Source organism: Artibeus jamaicensis, unplaced genomic scaffold, assembly GCF_021234435.1.
Source record: "Artibeus jamaicensis isolate MK-2021 breed Jamaican fruit bat unplaced genomic scaffold, CSHL_Jam_final contig_457, whole genome shotgun sequence".
NCBI classification, from domain to species: Eukaryota; Metazoa; Chordata; class Mammalia; order Chiroptera; family Phyllostomidae; genus Artibeus; species Artibeus jamaicensis.
Window position 1 is genome coordinate 2,950,385 of NW_026521840.1, and position 19,912 is coordinate 2,970,296.

The following is a 19,912-nucleotide window of genomic DNA, read 5'->3' on the forward strand; positions in this document are numbered from 1 at the left end:
GTACATGAAATTTACTGAGACGGTAGATGTAAAGTGTTTTCTCTCCCTAAAAAATTAGGGAGAGAAAGAAAGCGGTAACTATGTGAGGTGATAGAGATATCAACTAGCTTTATTGTGGTGATGCTTTCACATTGTATATATATACAATTTTATTTGTCAATTATACCTTAATAAGCAATAAAAACTAAATAAATTCATCAAGTCTGGTGCCATCATTAATGTGTTGTGTGACTCTGGGCCTCTTTTTCCATCCCTTCATATATGTTCTCTCATCTGTAAAATGAGAAGGTTTTTAGCTAATATAAAGGGACTGCCCACTCTGTCTTTCATTGAATCTAAGTCATTTTCTTGAAAATAATGGGTAGAAAAGACAGTCACACATTATGAATCTACTGTTGGAAGAGCACAAAACCATCTCTTAAGTATGCTTGCCTTCCCCACTCTACACAGCAAAAAACAAACAAAATAACACCCCTCCCCCAAAACCACACACACAAAAAAAAAGAACCAGAATGAGAGCAAGGCTTTTGATCCAACTATGATAAACTTTAAAACACAAATGACCTATTTTCTTTAACTCAAAAATTACAAGAAAAAAAAAGACATGGGGGGGGGAACTTAGAGATCAGGAACACGGTAAAAACATAGAGCCCTATCCTATTATCGTCTCTAACTTTGGTGTCTGCATTGCTTATTAGCCCTGCAAGTGACTCTGATACCCACAAAAGAACTACTTGTATAGATCAGGAAGTCATCAAACTACGACTCTTAGGCCAAATCCAACCTTCCAACTGCTTATGTAAATATGGTTTTGCTGGAGCACAACTATATCCATTCATTCACGTATTAACAATGGCTGCTTTTCTATTGCAAAAGAACTGAGTAGTTGTGATGGAGTCCATAGAGCTCACAAAGCCAACAGAGCTATCCAACCTTTTAGCATCTGTGGGCCACACTGGAAGAAGAGTTGTCTTGGGCCACACACTAAATATATTGCAACATGTAATCACAAAAATAATCTCAATATTTGTCCTGGCTGGTATGGCTCAGTGGATTGAGCACCAGCCTGCAAAACAAAGAGTCACTGGTTCAATTCCCAGTCAAGGCACATGCCTGAATTGCAGTCCAAGTCCCCAGTGGGGGCACGCGAGAGGCAGCCACACATTGATGTTTCCCTCCCTTCCCCTCTTTAAAAATAAATAAACAAACAGACAAATAAATAAGACCTTTAAAAAAGGAAACTGACTACAGTCAGTTTGCTTCTTTCTTGGAAACCTCATCAGAATTGCCCAGAAGATCCAGAACTTCATCATCATCCTCTTCTCTGGTAGCAAGTGGTGCTTCTCCATCCACAGATTGTTTGGGCAGAGCTTCAGCCAGTCCCCTTCAACGAGTCAGACTGTCTGCACCAAGCTGGTTTAAGATGCTGGGCAGCATTTCCATCAGCCACTCTGTGTCAGCATGGCAGTAATGGTGAAACTGTTCACTGCCAGAGGCCTGAACTTTAGGGCTGTTAAAGCGGGTGACTCTTCCTTCGTTTGCAACATATTTATGTCTTCAATACCAGAGATAATACTTATCCCTAATTTCTTTAAGGAGAACTGGAGTTTTTGTTTTTTTTTATCACGCGCTGCAGCCCTTCTGTGAACCACCTTCTTTTTTCTACAATACGAGCAGCCCCTTCCCCACCAGTACGCACTCGTGTCTGCACTTTGGCAAGTTTCTGCTGGTTCAGGATAGTTTCTTTCATCTTGTTGGAGAGGAAGCAGGGCTCCGAAGGGGACTACAGTTGGCATTCAGGGGGTCTTGGGTAGACCAGATGACAATAAGCATGCACAGGCTTGGGGACTCAGGATGGCAGCTCAGCGATGCTAATTTTGATCAGTTAATGAAAATGGTGATTTTTAGATAGCTTCGCTGTAAAGCTACACTTTTCCATTTGTAGTTAGTAAGTAATCTGTGGGTGATACATTAAAACTATGTAAATAACTTGTTCCTCAACAATCTTTTACCCAGTGGTTTCCATCCATTCCTAAAAGAGCTAGGACACTGAGGTTGCAAAGCAAGAGTTTTTCTATCATTCCTTCCACATTTATTAGCTGTATTCTTCTTTAATAAAGAACTTTTTGTTTTAAAGATTTCAACTACTTATTCTTAGAGACAGGGAAAGGAGGGAGAAAGAAACATAATGTGTGATTCGTTGCCTCTCATGTGCCCCCTACTGGGAACCCGGCCCGCAACCCAGGCATGTGCCCTGACTGGGAATAGGACTGGTGACCCTTTGGTTCGCAGCCTGCGCTCAATCCACTGAGGTATACCAGCCAGGACAATATTTACTATTTTTGATGTTCAGAATGCCCCCAGATATAATCAGCGCCAGCTTTTTCATATAGGTTCCTGTGTTCTTGTGAGTGACAGACTTATTAGTTCTTGAGCTGTTCCTTGCTTACAAAGGCACACATTATCCAAGGCTTTCCCTGTATTTTCACTGCCCCAGAGCTGACCTCAGCCATTGCTCTAAAAAGTCTTGGTCCTTTAGACAAGGGAATGTTATTTATAAACAAAGATAAGGGCATTATGTGTACCCATTATCTTGCTTTTTTGGATAGAATCACTTCAGGACTGATTCACAGTTTTTGTTGCTTTGTTTTAAAATTGGGAGTTTGTATAGGCATGCTCAATTCAACTTTACCATTATAGAATTTTTTCCTTTATATCTTAAAATTTGTATTTTTTACCTCTTTTTCTTATACTGTGTATCTCAGCATCTGATAATATTAATTTAGTAACTTTTTTGCTTTATTCTTGTGATATATATATGTAATAGTTTCAAATTATAACAATAATATTATAGTACTAATAAATGTACTGATAGATGCTTACAATTTTTTGCAGTTCTGCCTAACAATAAATCTCATTAAAAATGAGTCAGAGAACTGTGCTAATAAGTTAGTTGAAATAACTTTTCTCTATGTGTCTATATTATCAGTTTCATAAACATTTAGATTTGTTTGCCTTGTGTGTTCAATTTTAGGGTTTGTAATGTTTTACTTTTGATTAAATTTTACTTTTTGGTTCTGTGAAACATCAATATGGCTGAAAAGTCAAATGCACAGAAGGAGGTGGACTTAGAGGAATCTCAACCTCATTCCATACCCACTTCACTCTATCACCTTCCCCCTTTAGTAACTGGTTTTATTGATTTGTTTTTATAACAGCTTTATTGAGATCTATTTCACATAACATGCAATTCACCATTTTGATGGGGAAAAGGTATAATTCAATGTTTTTTGTATATTCACAGATTTATGTAAACATCACCACTAATTCTAGCATCTTTTCACCACTCAAAAAAAAAAACCCATAAGCATTGGTACTAGTCCCCATTTCTTCCCATGTCCTCAAATCCCAGCCTGAGGCAACCACTGATCTATTTTCTGTCTCCATAGGTTTGTCTACTGTGGATACTTTGTATGAATGGAATCACATAATATGTGGTCTTCTGTGTCTGGCTTCTTTTACTTTGCATAATGTTTTCAAGGTTTAGCCAAATATCACTGCTTTATTTCTTTTCATGGCTGGATAATGTTCCACTATATGTTTATATGACATTTTTTAATGTCTCCATTCATCACTTGATGGTCATTTGGGTTGTTTTTTACCTTTAAGCAACTAAGAATAATGCTATTATGAATATTTGTGCACCAGTTTTTATGGGGGCATATGTTTCCATTTACCCTCAGTAGAAGCAGAATTGCTGGGTCATCTGTTAAATATGTTAGCAGTTTGAGTCATCAGTTTATTTATCTTACTGTGCTTTGTTTGACAAAAGAAAGAAAATATGTGTTCATATTCTTATATATTCTTATTTCTGTCTTTTTCTTACAAGAAAGATAGCATATTACATGCCCTGTGTTATATCTTGGGCTTTTGTTGTTGTTTTTGTCTGTTTTACATGCTGGAAATTTGTAGTGCATCCTGGGAATCACTACAAAAAAAATGTCAATAGATTTCTTTCCATTCTTTGATATGATTGTGTAAATACCACACTATTTGAATATACCATTACTTACTCAACTAGTCCCTTATTATCAAACATCTATGTTGTTTGTAATCTTTTGCTATTAAAAATCATGCTATAATGATGGACCTTGTCCATATGTTGTTTTTTCACTTGTAGAAGTGTCTGCAAAGTAGAGGCCCTAGAAGTGGTATTGCTGAGTCAAAGGGTAACAATATGTGGATTTGTTACATATTTCCAAATTCTCCTCCTCTAGGTGTGCATTGCATTAATATCAACAATGTATTAGAGCACCTGGTGTCCCAAAGTCTCAGCAACAGATAATGCAGACAAGCCTTAGGATTTGCAAATAGATGGTTGAGGTTTAATTTCATTTTTGTCTTATTATAAGTGAACTTGAGCAGTTTTTCAAGTGTTTCAGGTTATCTATCTTTCTATTTCTGTGTCCTGTATGTTTGTGTTGTCTCTTGTTCATTTTACTCTAAGGATTTTAGGGACCAAGATCCTTAAAGCTAGGCAGGTAGCCAACCACTTGGGTAGATGGAGGAAAGCAGTGCTCACCCACTGCTAACAGAAGGGTCCCCAACCAAATCCTTGCCTCCTGTCACGTATTCATACTCTTTGAAAATCAGAGCTGGAAGAACCCTTTAAGATTTAGTTACTCCAGTTCCCTCATGTTATAGATGAATGAAGTGAGGCCCAGGGAGGAGGTGGAACTTTCTTAAGGTCACACAGCCAATTAGTGCTACAGCTGGAACTTGAACACAAAGTCTGTTTCCCCCAGGGAAACTTCAAATTAACACGCAAATGGCTCATGTGCTGATTTTTGTGCTTTTCCTGAGATTATCACCAACAACTTTTTCAAATGAAAATGTCTCTTAATAGCCTCTATTTGCCTAAATTGCAAACATTGGCAATAAATATGAAAACCATCCTCTTGTCAGTTCTGCCTATTTATCTACATTAGTGTCTATCATACTCATCAAAAATGAAGAATGTCAGGGCCAGATCAGATCTCAGAGATATCTCATTATATCACAGGGAGCCAGAGGCCCAGTGAGGCAGAGTGAGCAGGATTTATCACAGAGGGAGGCCCAGAGGGTCACCTGGCCTGCACCCTCGCCTTCACCAATGGCCTGAATTCTCAGTGTTGGATCCTTTCCAAATGAGGTTAAAGCATATCATCACAGGGTTTTTGTGGGGTTTTTTGCAAGTGTGTGGATAGCTTTATTTTCTTAAATACACTTAAAATGCATACATTTTTTCTAAGCTTGTTGTCTCATTTCTTTATTTTTTATGATCCCAAGAATGGCCTTGAAACTGGGATCTGGGTTTGCTGACTCTTGGATGGAGTGCTTTCTGTGGCACCATACTGCTTCCAGAGAGGCAGCAGCTGGCCCTTTATCAGTTGAGTAAATTCATCTTCATTCATGCTATTGAGCCCTCTGGCTGGGAAGCACCACAGTAGAACACATGCGCCCCTTACACCCACCCAACTTAGAGCCCATCAACAGGCCTACTCTGCAGAATGCTGCTGTCTGTCGGGGCCTGGCACACTCAAGTAAGGAGTCAACCATAATCTGAACAATGACTTCCATTTCTTGAAGACCACCTATGCACCATGCAGTTTACCTGTGTCCTTCACATCCACACTGCAATCCTGTTGCATGGTAGGCAATAGTCTCCACATTTTAGAGATGACCAAATAGTCTGAGAGAGAGTTGCCTACCATTTGCCAGCTAAATAAGTGGTAGAGTTGGAATCTGAAACCACATTTATCTGAGAACAAGACCTCTGTTCAGCCCAGTCTACCCAGAGTTGTCCCCCAGCTGAGACAACCCCTCAAATGAGATGCTCAGTGACTCTGGAAGGATATAGACATAGATACAGGCAAAATCACCTTCTTTACAGAGCATGCAGCATGCCCAGGATGAAGGAGTTGATGGCTAGAACTTAGGAGATGACAAGCAGTTTGTTTGCAGAGCTACCCTGTGGCCAGTCCTCTAATGGAAACTCTTCCTTAAGTCCCGGAGTTACTTACTTGACCAAGTGTCTTATAAGAAGTTCCAGCATCTCCCGGTTCTTTTCTGGCAGCTTATATACCAAGGAGTGAATCGCTCCTAGCCGATAATCCAGGTTGTCAGACTCTGAGAGAGAAGAGAGACAGAGAGAGTTTTGCCTTCTGGCCAATTGGATCAAGCAAACTCTCATACACACACACACCTGCGCACATGGGCACAAACATAAACAACAAGAGGCACTGAGAGTGTTACAGAGATGAAAAGAGAGAGAGAGATAAATAGGATAGGCACAGAAACACAATGGCAAAAATATTCTAAGACACAAGACACTGAAACAGACAGAGACAGAGAGACACCAAAAGGCAAAAGAGAGACAGAGAGAGAGAGGGAGAAAGATAAGTAAAAAGAAGGAAACAGACCTAGAAAAAATGAAGGGATTAGAAGAGAGGAGAAAGATGAGAAGAGAGGACAAGACTGTCTCAGAGGCATTCAGAATTCGGGGTACAGCAGGTTGCTCCTAACGTTCTACATGTAAATTTCTAGATGGAAACCCTTGCCCACCCGCCATCCTTGTGGTACTGGCAGGTATGGCTCCTGCCTCTTGTTTCCTAAGAAAATCACTAACAGGGCTCAAAGATCATAAGTGTCTTGCCTCACAAAGAGTTATATGAGGACAAGTCCCCTGACTCTTTCTCCTGTACAGCACACAGGCACAAGGTGGGAGAAGGGTCATATCAAAGTAAGTAGAAATGCTTATACAGGGGCCTCGGCCAAAAAATCTTAATGCTTCTTCAGCTTCCAACTTTTTGGATGATTCTTGATGCCTTATTTCCCATGCACCTCTCCACCTTCACCTGCAGTTTTCACATCCAGAAAACATAACCCTAGCAATGAACAGATTAGGATCACTGATTCACAACTTGATTGAAAAGCACTAGAAAAGGCAAAGTGCTGGAAACAACCTGAAACAGCAACCGCTGTGCTGGCCCCTGGCAGTGTGAGCTAGTGCTCTTCCGAGGATGGAAGAGGTGTAATCAATCAATCAATCAATCAAGTCCTCACACCTGTCACATCCCTCAAGGTAGCCAGTTCCCTCAAACTAACGATGACTTATGAAAAACTGTACAATATGTGAGACAGCAAGCACAAATACTTTCATTCCGCAGTGAATAAAATCTCTGTGTGTGTTTTCCCCCTCCATTACTTTCCCTCAGCAGTTCTCTAGGCTTACTGCTGTGGGTATTAAGAAGCCAGGACACCACAAGTAACTGATAACATCAATACTTACTGGCAGCAGAGACCAGCTCTTTATGTAGTCTATAGGTCATGACGGGTTCAGAAAGATTCCTGAAATTAATGAAGACTGTAAGTTCCTTTGGGAAGGGAGTAGTCAGGCCTCAAATTCTCAGTTCTGTGGGTATCAAGGCTGAGGTTTCTGAGCCCCAGTTTAGTGTGACTACATACCGTCCTCTGCAACCAAAACTTTGTCTCAGGAATCCTATTTGCTAGTAATTCTACAGAAGCCCTGAGAAAGTATGGGTTGAGGCCTTCAGCAAGGTCTTCAATTCATTCCCCCAAATGAAAACAGGCACAGAGCAATCCTGCAAAATTCCAAGTGGACCCCCTGAGCGCTACTGTGAAGTCTTTCTTATTTGATAGTGGCTTAGTTGCTTTCACATCTGTTCTCTCATTTGATCCTTCCAATGATCCTGTGTGGCATAGCACTTATGCAAATAGAGGAGGAAACTGAGGCTCAAATGGGTTTATTTAGTAAAATAAAATAATAATAACTTAGCACCTATTTGTGTATGGCACTGTGCCAATATTGGGGATCCAGAGGTAAATATGATGTAGTCCAAACCTCTAAGGAAGTAACTGTCTATCTGAGGACAATGACATATACAAAATCTGCAATGCAATGGAACAACTGTGACGATAATATAAAGAGAGGTGGTGGGTGCCTCAAAAAAAGAAAGGGATCCACTAAAAATAATAAGAAACTCTTCACTGTTCTAAGTGATTTATATACATTTACTCATATAATCTCCATGACAACCTTATAACGTAGATATTCTTAATATCTCCATTTTATAGATGAGGAAACTGGGGTTCGTACAAGTTAAGTAATTCGTCCAAGACCACACAGCCAGTAAGTGCAAAACTAGGCAGTCTGCCTCAAGTCCACACTCTTAGTCACTATGCTATACTGTTTGCAATGGTTATGACTACAGTAATCCAGGTGAGAGATATTAAAGGCCTAAATAAAAATTGTGGCATTAGGGACAGAAAGAAAAGATTAGGGGAGTTACTGAAAGACAGTAAAGATAGAAAGAGTAATATGGCTTGGGTGACTGGGTAGAACAGAAATTGATTCTGAGGGAAGAGGAGAAGCTAAGTGAGAGGGGCCACCAGGACAGCCGAAGGGAGCTATCTTTTAGGAAGATGGATGGACTGACCTTCTGGATCTGAGAAGCAGACAGAAAAATCATGAACCTAGGAGAGTGGTTAAAACCATGAGAACAGATCTCTGCTCAAGGAGAGGTGGCTATCTGGCTGCCGAAAGCTACGTGAGACTTTTCAACATTTATTTGTGCAGAATAGTGTATAAAAAAGGAAATGGAATTCAATTAGTCACCAGAATATGCAAAATTGAGATATTTCACAAAAAAAATCCAGATTTTTTGCCTCTATTGAAAAAAAAACAGAAAGATATGGCTGCACTGGGCTGATATGGTTATTTGTGGAAGTAAATATTGCTGTTTACATATAAACAAAGGGATAGCTATACAAATAAAGGTTCCATGTGCAATATGTTTAATATGAAAGTAGTCTATTTCACACTCATTTTAAACATGTCTTGACTCCTGTGAATATTTAAATTTTCCATCCCTCCAGTGCAGTAAAAAGAGAGGAGAGGCCTGGGAAACAGCAGATAGAAAGGTCAAAAATAAATAGGACTGCCAAAAATGGCCAAAGAGGTGGGAGAAAATCCAGAAGCAAGTGATAGAGCAGACTCCAAAATAAGAGAAAGTTTCAAACCAGGCTGCTATCAGCTTTAAATGATACAAAGAGGTCAAATAAGGTAGAGACCGACAATTGCCCATTGTGTGTGGCATTGAGGGAGTCACTGGCAACGAAGACAAGAGCAGCTTCAATGGAGCAGAGAGGCTGAGAGTCAGAATGCAAAGGGTTAAAGAGCAAACTGGGAGATTAAGTAGACACAGGGTGCATATATTACTTCACATACTGAAGTTTGGTTTGGAAGAGGGTGAAGTATCTTTTTCATTAAGCAATCTCATCTAAGCCCCTGCCTCCAAATATCTTCTGCATTGTTGATGATTCTCAATTTTTTTTTACCTCAAGCCCAGAACTCTTTACTGAGCTTCATTCTTCTGTATTTCCCACTTCCAACTGCCTGTTTAAGATCCTGTCCTGCTTTCTTCAAAGACATCCTAATTTGACATATCTAAAACCTAACTTGTCACCTCAAATCTAGTATTTTTCTTGTGTTTCCCAAATCAGTAAATTTATGACTATCATTTGGTTGTGTGGGCCAAAAACATGGAAGTCATTATTTTATCTCCCGTAGCTTAATATCCAATTTTACTCCCCAAATATCTTTTTGTAATTAAGCGTTTTTTCAGCTACAGCTTATACTCAGTATTATTTTGTATTAGTTTCAGGTGTGCTGAATAGTGGTTAAGACAAAGATAGAGCTAACTCTCCTGACTACACTTAATTTCTACAAACACCCCGTGCTATCCCTCATCCAAGGAGAAGCACAGTGTCCTTCCTGGATTTCCTAACAGCAATACCCTGCTAATAGGTTTCCACCTGCACCTATTTTGTTTCCCTCTAATATGACCTCTATTTTTTTTCAAAATACAAATCTCATCATGGAATCTCCTGCTTAACATGTTTCAATATAGAGTGAGCAAAAGTAGTTTTACAGTTGTTGGTATGGAAAATAATACAATAAACAATAAGTAACAGTACAAGAATAAACTGTTTCACATACAACCATAAACCTACTTTTGCCTACCCCCATATATTCCCATTCCTTTTAGGATAAATCCAGGCCCAAATTCTTTAAGATTTTATTTATTTACCTTTAGAGAGAGGGGAAGGGAGGGAGAAATACAGGGAGACAAACATCAATATGAGAAACATTGACTGGTTGCCTCTCACCCACCCCAACCATGGACCTACCTGTACCCCAGGCATGTGCCCTGACCAGGAATCTAACTGATGACTTTTTGCTTTGTGGAGCAATGGCCAACTGACTGAGCTACACCCGGCAGGGCCAGACCCCAATTCTTATAATGTCCTATAAGGCCTTGCATGAAATGGCCAATACATATCTTTCCCTCCCTTCTACACTCAATACTCCACCTATAAAAAGGTGCATGGAGTTACTTCAAGCAGTCTTCCTTCCTCTTATTTCAGGATTTTGCATGCTCAGTTCTGTCTGGAGCAGCCTCCCACAGTTGCCTTCCATTATAATTCAAATCTTCATTCAAATAAACAAGCAGAATAAATCAGGTCTTCCTGTTCCTTGCCTCCACAATACCTTGTGCCTTTCCTTCAGAGCCCCTATTATAGATGGTTATATTTGTATAATTATTTGTCTTTTGTCTGCCTCCCTCACTGTTCTAGAACCTTTTTAAGGTCACTGACTGTATCTACTCACAGCTGCATGCCTACAGCCTAACACTATGCTACACTTAGAGTAGGCACTCAGGACATGTTTACTGAATGATTTAGCAAATGGTGGATTGAATGAAAGAGATGTGCACTACTGGTGTAAATTTATATGCTGGAAGGAAAGGACCAGATGAATGAGAAAGATCAAAGACATAGGAAAGAGAAGGGATAGTTTTTAGAGTATTTTTCTGGAAATGCTGCAAATAATGGGTGAGTTACCTACCCAAAACATGGAGGAGGCCCACTCTGAAAATACTGATATCTTTGAGAAATCTTAAGAGTGTTGACTGGCTAGTGCCTATTAAAGGCCTATAAATAAAAGTCTTAAGGACTAACATCTCCTATTGGGGGTGCTACCCACTCACACTTTCAGCCTTGATCTTCCCACCTTTCACAAGGGCCACACTTTTATTGAGGGATGAATGAAGATGTAATGTGTGAAGGGATTTAAGCTACATAAAACTTCAAAAAATGACTCCTTTAAAGAAGGCTACAGAGTCACTTACACTCACTATTCTTACCATCACAAGTCTCTTGAAAGTATGCATCATAGATTTTTCCTTATCTTTAATAAATTACCCAAGCAACTCCAAGAAGACCACAGTCCCTGGCAGTAAGGAATAAGGGAAGAAGAGGCTCCAATACGCATGGCCTTAAAAGGCAGAGATATTTAGATTTAAATAATGTGAGCTGTGACCATGGATACTACTTAATAGGGGAGGAGATGCACTTCAATTTCCTCATCTGTAAAATGAGTACTAACACCTCCTACCTTATAGAAGGTCACCATGAGGAAAAAAACAAAACAATGATGTTGTTGTCAGTGTAAGCAAGGAAAACACAGCCTGGCATTCAATATACGCTCCAACAATAGTATCTTTTTTATTTGACAGAGGCAAGAGAAATACTCCTGGAGAAAGCATTCATGTTTATATAACATTTTAGAATTACGCCACAGCAGAAGGTCATTTAACAGCGATATCTGGAACCCAATCTATTTTGGATTAATGATACTTCCCAGAGCTTAAGTATCTATCTTAATGACTAAAAAGTACAATAATTGAAAAGAAGACATTTTAGCACAGAAAATATGATACATACTATAGAATATAAAGAAGGGGTGAAGGGTTTTCAGGAACAACTATAAATAACACATGGACAAAACCAAGGTGGGGTAGAAGCAGGGGAGGGATGTGGGGATAGATGGGGTGGGGGGGACAGGTAGGGGGTGAAAGGCAGAAAACTGTACTTGAACAACAATAAAAATTTTAAAAGAATAAAGAATGGTAAGAAGTGAATGTGTTTAAAAAAATATATATGTAACACCTGGCTGGTATGAGTCAGTGGACTGAGTGCCAGCCTGTGAACTAAAGGGTCACCAGTTTGATCCCCAGTCAGGGCACATGCCTGGGTTGGGGGCCAGGTCCCCAGTACGGAGCGCTAGAGAGGCAACCACACATTGGTGTTTCTCTCCCTCTCTTTCTCCTTCCTTTCCACTCCCTCTAAAATTAAATAAGTAAAATATTTTTTAAAATAAAAACATATATGTAACAAATACTTTTATATAATATAAATTTATGCTAATAAACTGAACAATATATTCATCATTTTGAATCCCCCAAATTTGCTGGAAAGTAAACTTTTTTCCCCTACCATTGTCACTTAATTTAATTCCAATATTTTTAAGGTTGTATTTTATTGTTTTTTTCCATTATATCAATTAAAGCATGAGCTATGAAATCCACATACAAACACACACAGACAAAAGTAGGGCGAGTACCAGAGGGAAAGGGGGTGGGGCCAGGTAGAAGAAGGTAAAGGAGGGATGAATGGTGATGAAAGGAGACTTGACTTGGGGTAGTGAACACAGAATACAACATACAGATGATGTATTATAGAACTGTACACCTAAAACCTATATAATTTTATTAACCAATGTCACCCCAATAAACTCAAAAAAATAAAATAAATAAAATAATTTTCTTCTAAAAAAGTCATTTTTCAAGAACGGTTCTATTAATTTGAGGCTTCCCTTGCTTAAATTCCCAGATTAAAAAAAAATGTTTTCTAATGCACATTCTTTAACAGAAATCCTTTTCACTTGCTTTTTCTTTAGCAATCTGACCCAATATCCTGGAACCAGGACCACGTTAACTCCAATCTCCATGCACACACATTTCATTAACTGTGAAAAGCAAGGACCCCAGTCCTATCAGGCATACCTGAGGTAGAATTTCAAGGAGCTGGTGATTGTCTTAATGTCCCAGTCACTATTATGAAAATCAACATCTCCTGGGCATTTAGGATCTATTTGACAAAAAAATAAAGGGGGGGGGAGTTAATGTTCCAAAGATCTTACCTTTTATCCTTTTAAAAGAAAAATAAAGTGCATTAATTAAAAGATAATTACTCTAAACAGTTTTCAAGAGATGAAAACTTTACAAAAAATGTATTCGATCGATGTCTTAAAAATTCCCTTGGATTTATATCAGTCAGGCATGGAAGGACCTTGGAGATCATCTCTCCCATTCACACAACAAGGAAAAATATATAACAAGCAAAAAATAAACTGGGTTTAGATCAATCGGAGGACTGAAGTCATACATAGGGTGAACTACTATCCCCAAAACTGAAGAGATAGACAGGCTTATACAGAGAATCAAAACTCACTAGAGTAGAGGCTCAAGAGCAGAAAACTCCTTGGGAACAAATACGGGGTTAGGAAAGCCTGATCTGTAACTGATAAATTGCTAGAGACTTGGTGTGGACAAGTTTGAGATTGAAAAGTTCTACAGGTGCGTAGTCCTAGGGGAAAGGAACCCCATACTTCTGTGAGTTTTACCTCCAGGGGCCCCATCAAGTTCTTACAGTGAAGATCTGAGAAAAATCTCTCATGTTTTCATGCTTCTGAGAGGAGAGAAAAAGTAGCCTTTTAAATAATATGCACAGAACATTCCATTCTTCTAAACAAGCCCTGCCCTCAAGAGAAACTATTTTACCAGACCCTAATATATCGAGGGTTTACCAGAGCTTAACTGATCCAGGAAAAAGGAAATTCTCAACTATAGACCAGCTTCCCTTCCTGTCTCTTCTAAGTAGGAAAACCAAAATAAAAATGAGAAGCACTTATGAAGGTCACAGGCCAGGGGCAAAGGCTCACTAAAAGACTAAGCTGTAATTAGAGGACTGTAGAATGCTACCCCTCTCCTGATACCTTACCACCACATCAACAGGCTTCCTGGATGATAACATGGATATATGACTAAAATAACTATGCTTCTCAGATAGTATTTAAGTCTCTGGGGGAAACCAAAGAAAACAGGGGAAATAAAAGCAAGGGCACCAGAGGTAAGTTTGGCCCCTGGCCTATAAACACAACAAGCAGTTAACTCGGGCTAACCCCTGGCCAGATAAACAATGTATGACACTTAAGGAATTGTTTACCTCAATTCCTTTTACACATTATATCGTATCTGGCTTATAACACAAAATTACAGGAGATACTAAAAAACAAGCAAACCAAAAAAAAAACATAATTCGAAGACACACAGCAAACATCAGAACCAGACAGGAATATGAAAGAGATGTTAGAATTATCACACTGGGAATTTCAAACAACTATGATTACTATGCTAAGGTCTATAATGATGGCAACATAAAAGAGGAGATGGATAATATAATCAGAGAGATGGAAACTATAAGAAAAAAACAAAAGGAAATTCTAGAACCAAAAACATGGTAATAGCTCTGCTGGTGTGATCCAAAAGATTGAGTACTGGCCTGGAAACCAAAGGGTTGCTGCTTCAATTCCCAGTCAGGGCACATGCCTGGGATGTGGTCCAGGTCCCCAGTAGGGAGCACATGAGAGGCAACCACACATTGATGTTTCTTTCCCTCTCTTTTTCTCTCCCTTCCCTCTCTCTAAAAATAAATAAATAAAATCTTTTTAAAAAACACAGTAATAAAAAAGAATTCCTTCATTATGCTCATCAATGGACTAGACACAGCTGAGAAAACAATCAGTGAGCTTGAAGAAATGTTAACAGAAAGTTCCAAAATTAAAATGCAAAGAGAAAAAAAGAATTACTGAGAACAGAATATCCAAGAACTCTGGGGCAATAACAAAAGGTATAGCTTACGTGTAATGGGAATACCAGAGAGAGAAGATATAGAAATGAAACAGCAGAAATATCAGAAGGAATAAAGAGGGAGAATTTCCCAAAACTGATGATAAACAACAAACCACAGATGCAGGAAGCTCAGAAACCACAGAACCAAGCAGAATACATACTGAAACATCTATACCTAGGCATATCATATTTCCACTAAGTATCAAAAGCAAAGAAAAAATCTTGATAGAAGCCAGAAGGAAAAAAACCCCACCTTACCAAAGGAGGAGCACGGGTAAGAGTAACATCACACTTCTCTTCAGAAACCACACAAGAAGAGAGTGGAGGAAAATATGTAAAGTGTTAAAAGAAAAGAAGACCAGACTGAATTCTGTACCCAGTGAAATTATCTTTCAGGAGTGAAGGAGAAATACTTTCTCATTTAAACAAACAATGAGGAAATTTGTTACCATTGCGCCTGCCTTTCAAAAAGACATTAAAAGAAGTTCTTTACAGAGGAAGCTATAGGTCAATAACTCAGATCTACATAAAGAACAAAAGAGTATGAAAGGAGAAATAAATGATGGTAAGTAAAACCTTTAATTTCTCTTATTCTTAATTGATCTAACAGGTAAAAGTTCAAAATAATAGGAACAAGGCATTCAGGGGTTATAGCTTATAAATAAGGGAAATTAATAAAAACAGTGTTATAAGGGATTAAAGAGAAGAACTAGGAATACTCTGCTATAAGGTACTAATACTACTTGTGTAGTGCTTTAGTGTTATTTAAAAGAGGACTCAGACCCTGACTGGTGTGGCTCAGTTGTTTGGGCATTGTCCCACAAAGAAAAAGGTTGCTGGTTCGATTCCCAGTCAGCACATATCTGGGTTACAGGTTGAGTCCCAGGTCAAGGTGCATACAAGAGGCAACCGATCCATGTTTCTTTCTTGCATCAATGTTTTATTCCCTCACTTTCTCCCTCCCACCCCGTCTCTAAAAGTAAATATATAAAAATCTTTTAAAAAATAAAATCACTTGGATAAGTTATAAGTGTATGTTATAAATGCATGGGAAAATGCTAAAAAATGTTTCACAAAAACATTTTTTCCTTATATATTTTTTCCAGTATAATCCATTTTTCCTTTCCATTTTTTCCAGTATAATCCATAGGATAACAAAAGAAACAACTAGAATCATATAAAATACTCAAACCCAGAGAATGCAGAAAAAAAGTGGCAGACAAAAAGAGAAATAAAGAATAAGGATAATGAATAGAAAGCAATAAGAGATATGACAGATTTTAATCCAACTGTAACAGTAATCATTTGAAATATCAATGATATAAAGATACTGATTAAAAGACAAAGAGTGTCAGTGTATTTAAAAAAGCAAGACTCAATTGTATATTGCCTACCAGAAGTCCACTTTAAATGTAAGGAAACATGTAAATTAAATATTAAAAAACAGAAAAAGATATACCATGCTAACACTAATAAAAACAAAGCAGGAGTAGCTCTATTTATTTCAAACAATGCAGACTTCAGATCAAGAAAAATTATCAGGGACAAAGAAAGCCATTACCTAAAAAGATTAATTCTTTAAGAAGATAACAATCTTTACCAGGTATACCATCAACAACAAAGCATCAAAATACATGAGAAAAAAACTGATATAATGCCAATGATGTGAATCAGCTATTATTTCTGGGTACTTTAACACCAGATCCAGCAGGCAGAAAATTAGAAAGGATGTAATTGAACTGAATTGGACCACCAATAAGCTGAATCTAATTGACGTGAATAGACCACTTCATCCAGCACAGCAGTATACACATTCATCTCAAGTCCAGATGGAACATTCACCAAGACAGACCACATTCTGGGCCATAAAATACACCTCAACAAATGTAAAGAATAGCAGTCATGCAAAATCTGTTCTCTCATTACAATGTATTAAACTAGAAAGCAGTAACAGTAAGATATCTGAAAACTCCCAAAATACTTGGAAATTACACAATGCACTTCTAAATAACATGTCAGTCATAGAAATCACAAAAGAATTTTTAAGACATTTCAAACTAAAGTAAAATAAAAATACAGCTTATAAAAATGTGTGGGGTGCAGCAAAAGCAATGCTCAGAGAGAAATATATAGCATTAAATACATATATTAGACAAGTAGGAAGAGCCAAAATCAGTACTTTAAACGTCCACCTTATGAAACTACAAAAAGAACAAACAAAACCTAAAGGAGGCAGAAGAAATAATAAAAATTAGATCAGATATCCATGGAATTAAAGACAGGAAATCAATAAAGAAAATCAACAAAACCAAAAGACAGTTCTTTGAAAACATCAAGAAAATTGATAACCCTTTAGCTAGGTTAATTGAGAAACAAAAAGAGAAGAAACAAATAACTAATGTCAGAAATGAAAGAGTGATATTCACTACTGATCCCATGGACACTGAAAGGGAAATCAAGGGTATTATACAGAGCTCTATGACCATAAATGGGACACCTTGATGAAATGAACCAATTTCTCCAAAGACACATTCTATCAAAATTCACACACACACACACACACACACACACACACACACACACACACACACAAATAGAAAATCTAAATAGACTGATAGCTATTAAAGAAACTGAACCAATGACTAGTAACCTGCCCAAACAGAAAGCATCAGACCCAGATTTGTTAACTTATAAATCCTACCAAACATTTAAGATAGAAATTATACCATTCTTTGCAGTGTCTTCCAGAAAAATAGAATCAAAGGGAGTATTGCCTAACTTATTCTATGAGGCCAGCATTACTCTAATACCAAAACCACACAAAGACATAACAACCAAGGAAAACTACAGATGGAATATCTCTTACGAATATAAATGCAAACATCCAGAACAAAATATTAGCAAATACAATACAACACTGTATAAATCCCACAACCAAATGGGATTTATTATAGGTATATAAGGCTGATTAAGCTTTCAAAAATCAATTTGTGTTATCCATCTCCACATTAATAAGCTAAAGAAAAAAAGCATATGATCATGTGAATAGATACAGAAAAAGCAATTGACAAATCTAATACCTAATTACATTAAAAAAAACTCTTAGTAAACTGGGGGTGGGAGAGAGAGAGAGGGGGGAGAGAGAACACAACTTGATAAAGAACATCTATTAAAAACATACAGCTAACATTATACTTAATAGTGAAAGAGAGAATGCTTTCCCCCCTAAGATCAGGAATGAAGTGAAGACATCCTCTTTCATCACTCCTATTTAACACTGCAGTGAATATTAGTTAATGAAATAAGAGAAGAAAAGAAAAAAGAAAAGGCATACAGACTGGGAAGGAAGAATTAAAACTGCCTTTGTTCACAAATGAAATGACCACCATCACAAACCATCAACAATGACAACAAAACTCCTGGACCTAAATAACTGCAAGGTTGCAGGGTACAAGGTAATAAACAAGTCAATTAATTTTGTGTATAGCAGCAATGATTGAAATATGAAATGAGAAAAAATAACATCACTTACATCAGTATCCCAAAAATGAAATTCTTAGATATAAACCTAACAAAATTGTACAAGAGCTATATGAAGAAGAGTATAAAACCCTGCTAAAATAAATCATGGATCTAAATCAATGGAGAGATATTCCATATACATGGGTAGAAAGTCTCGGTATGGCAGTTCTTCCTAACTTCATCTATACATTCAGTGCAATCCCACTCAAAATCCCAGCCAGTGACCCTGTGGATATCAAAAACTAACCTGAAAGTTTATATGGAAAGGCAACAGATAGGCAACGCAATATTGGGGAAGAAGAACAGTCTCAGCACTAGTACTATCCAACTTTAAGACTTATTATAAAGCTATGGTAATCAAGACAGTAAGTGAATGCCTTGATTCAGGCTACACTAACAAAATGCCAGGGACTGAGTGACTTATAAACAGAAATTTATTTTTCACGGTTCTAGATGTGGAAGTCCAAGACCAAGGTGCCAGCATAGTCAGGGTCTGGTGAAGACACATCTTCTGTGTTATAGCCTGCAGGCTTCTCGCTCTGGAATCTCTTATAAAACAGCATTTATCTCATGAACCCACATGATCCCCCATCACCTCCAAAAGACTCTATTGCCTAACACCATTAATGTTGGGGGGGGGGTCAAGATTCAATATGAAGTTTAGGGAACACCTTCAGATCACAGCATTCTACCTCTACTGCCCCCTCGATTTCATGTTGTTTTCACAAGTAAAATACATTCATTTCATCCCTATATTTCCGAAAGCTCATTCTTCCCCACATCAACTCAAAAATTCAAGGCCAAATGTCACATGTAAATATCATCTAAATCAGATATGGGTGAGATAATTCATCTTGAGGAAACTGCTCTCCACCTGTGAACCTGTTAAACACGTTAGGTGCTTCCAAAATTCAATGGTGGAACAGGCACAGAACAAACATTCCCATTCCAAACCAGAAAGAGGAAATAAAAAAGGGATAACAGGTCTTTGAGCAAGTCTAAAAGCTTAAGGGCCCACTGGGGTGGGGATCCCTCCTTCTGCACCACACCCACTAGGGTGCTGCTTCTGCTCCCAAGGCTTTGGGCAGCCCCACTCCCATGCGTTTGTCAGGCACAGCCCACGCTGCAACTCTCCTGCCTTAGAGTTCAATGCCTGGGGTTCTCCCATGTGGGAACTACAGACATGTGGTTCTGCTAGTCTGGAGACATGGTGGCAGCCCTGCTCCAACAGCTTCCCTGGGCATCGCACTAGTTGGGGGCTGTCTGTGATGGTCCTGGCCATCACAATGACCCTTTGCTTCCATACATGAAAATATACATGGAGATAGCCATACCCACATAGCTCTTACACTCTGCATGATGGCAGAGAAACAACTATGGTGATGCCCCCAAAGGTTTACTGCCTGCACCCTCCAGAGAGGCAACCACTCAGTCTGTGCCTGTGTGTGTCCAGTGCACCTATAGAACTTTTTTCTCCCAGAACAGTGTATGGCATATACGAGGCAGACTCCATC

At 38.4% G+C, this 19,912-nt stretch overlaps 1 protein-coding gene and 1 pseudogene across 6 annotated transcripts in view; both read right to left on the minus strand.

Moving 5' to 3' along the window:
* OPHN1 (oligophrenin 1) overlaps window positions 1-19,912 on the minus strand; it is a 271,254-nt gene that overhangs the window by 71,143 nt on the left and 180,199 nt on the right. For all 6 annotated transcript variants that reach the window (XM_053666516.1, XM_053666511.1, XM_053666513.1 and 3 more), the window contains exons 16-18: window positions 12,969-13,053; window positions 7,331-7,389; window positions 6,063-6,168 (exon numbers count right to left, since the gene is read on the minus strand). In XM_053666516.1, the coding sequence (XP_053522491.1) occupies window positions 6,063-6,168; window positions 7,331-7,389; window positions 12,969-13,053 (250 nt within the window). The remainder of the gene's footprint in view (window positions 1-6,062; window positions 6,169-7,330; window positions 7,390-12,968; window positions 13,054-19,912) is intronic.
* LOC119054633 (transcription factor BTF3-like) lies at window positions 1,252-1,750 on the minus strand (annotated as a pseudogene).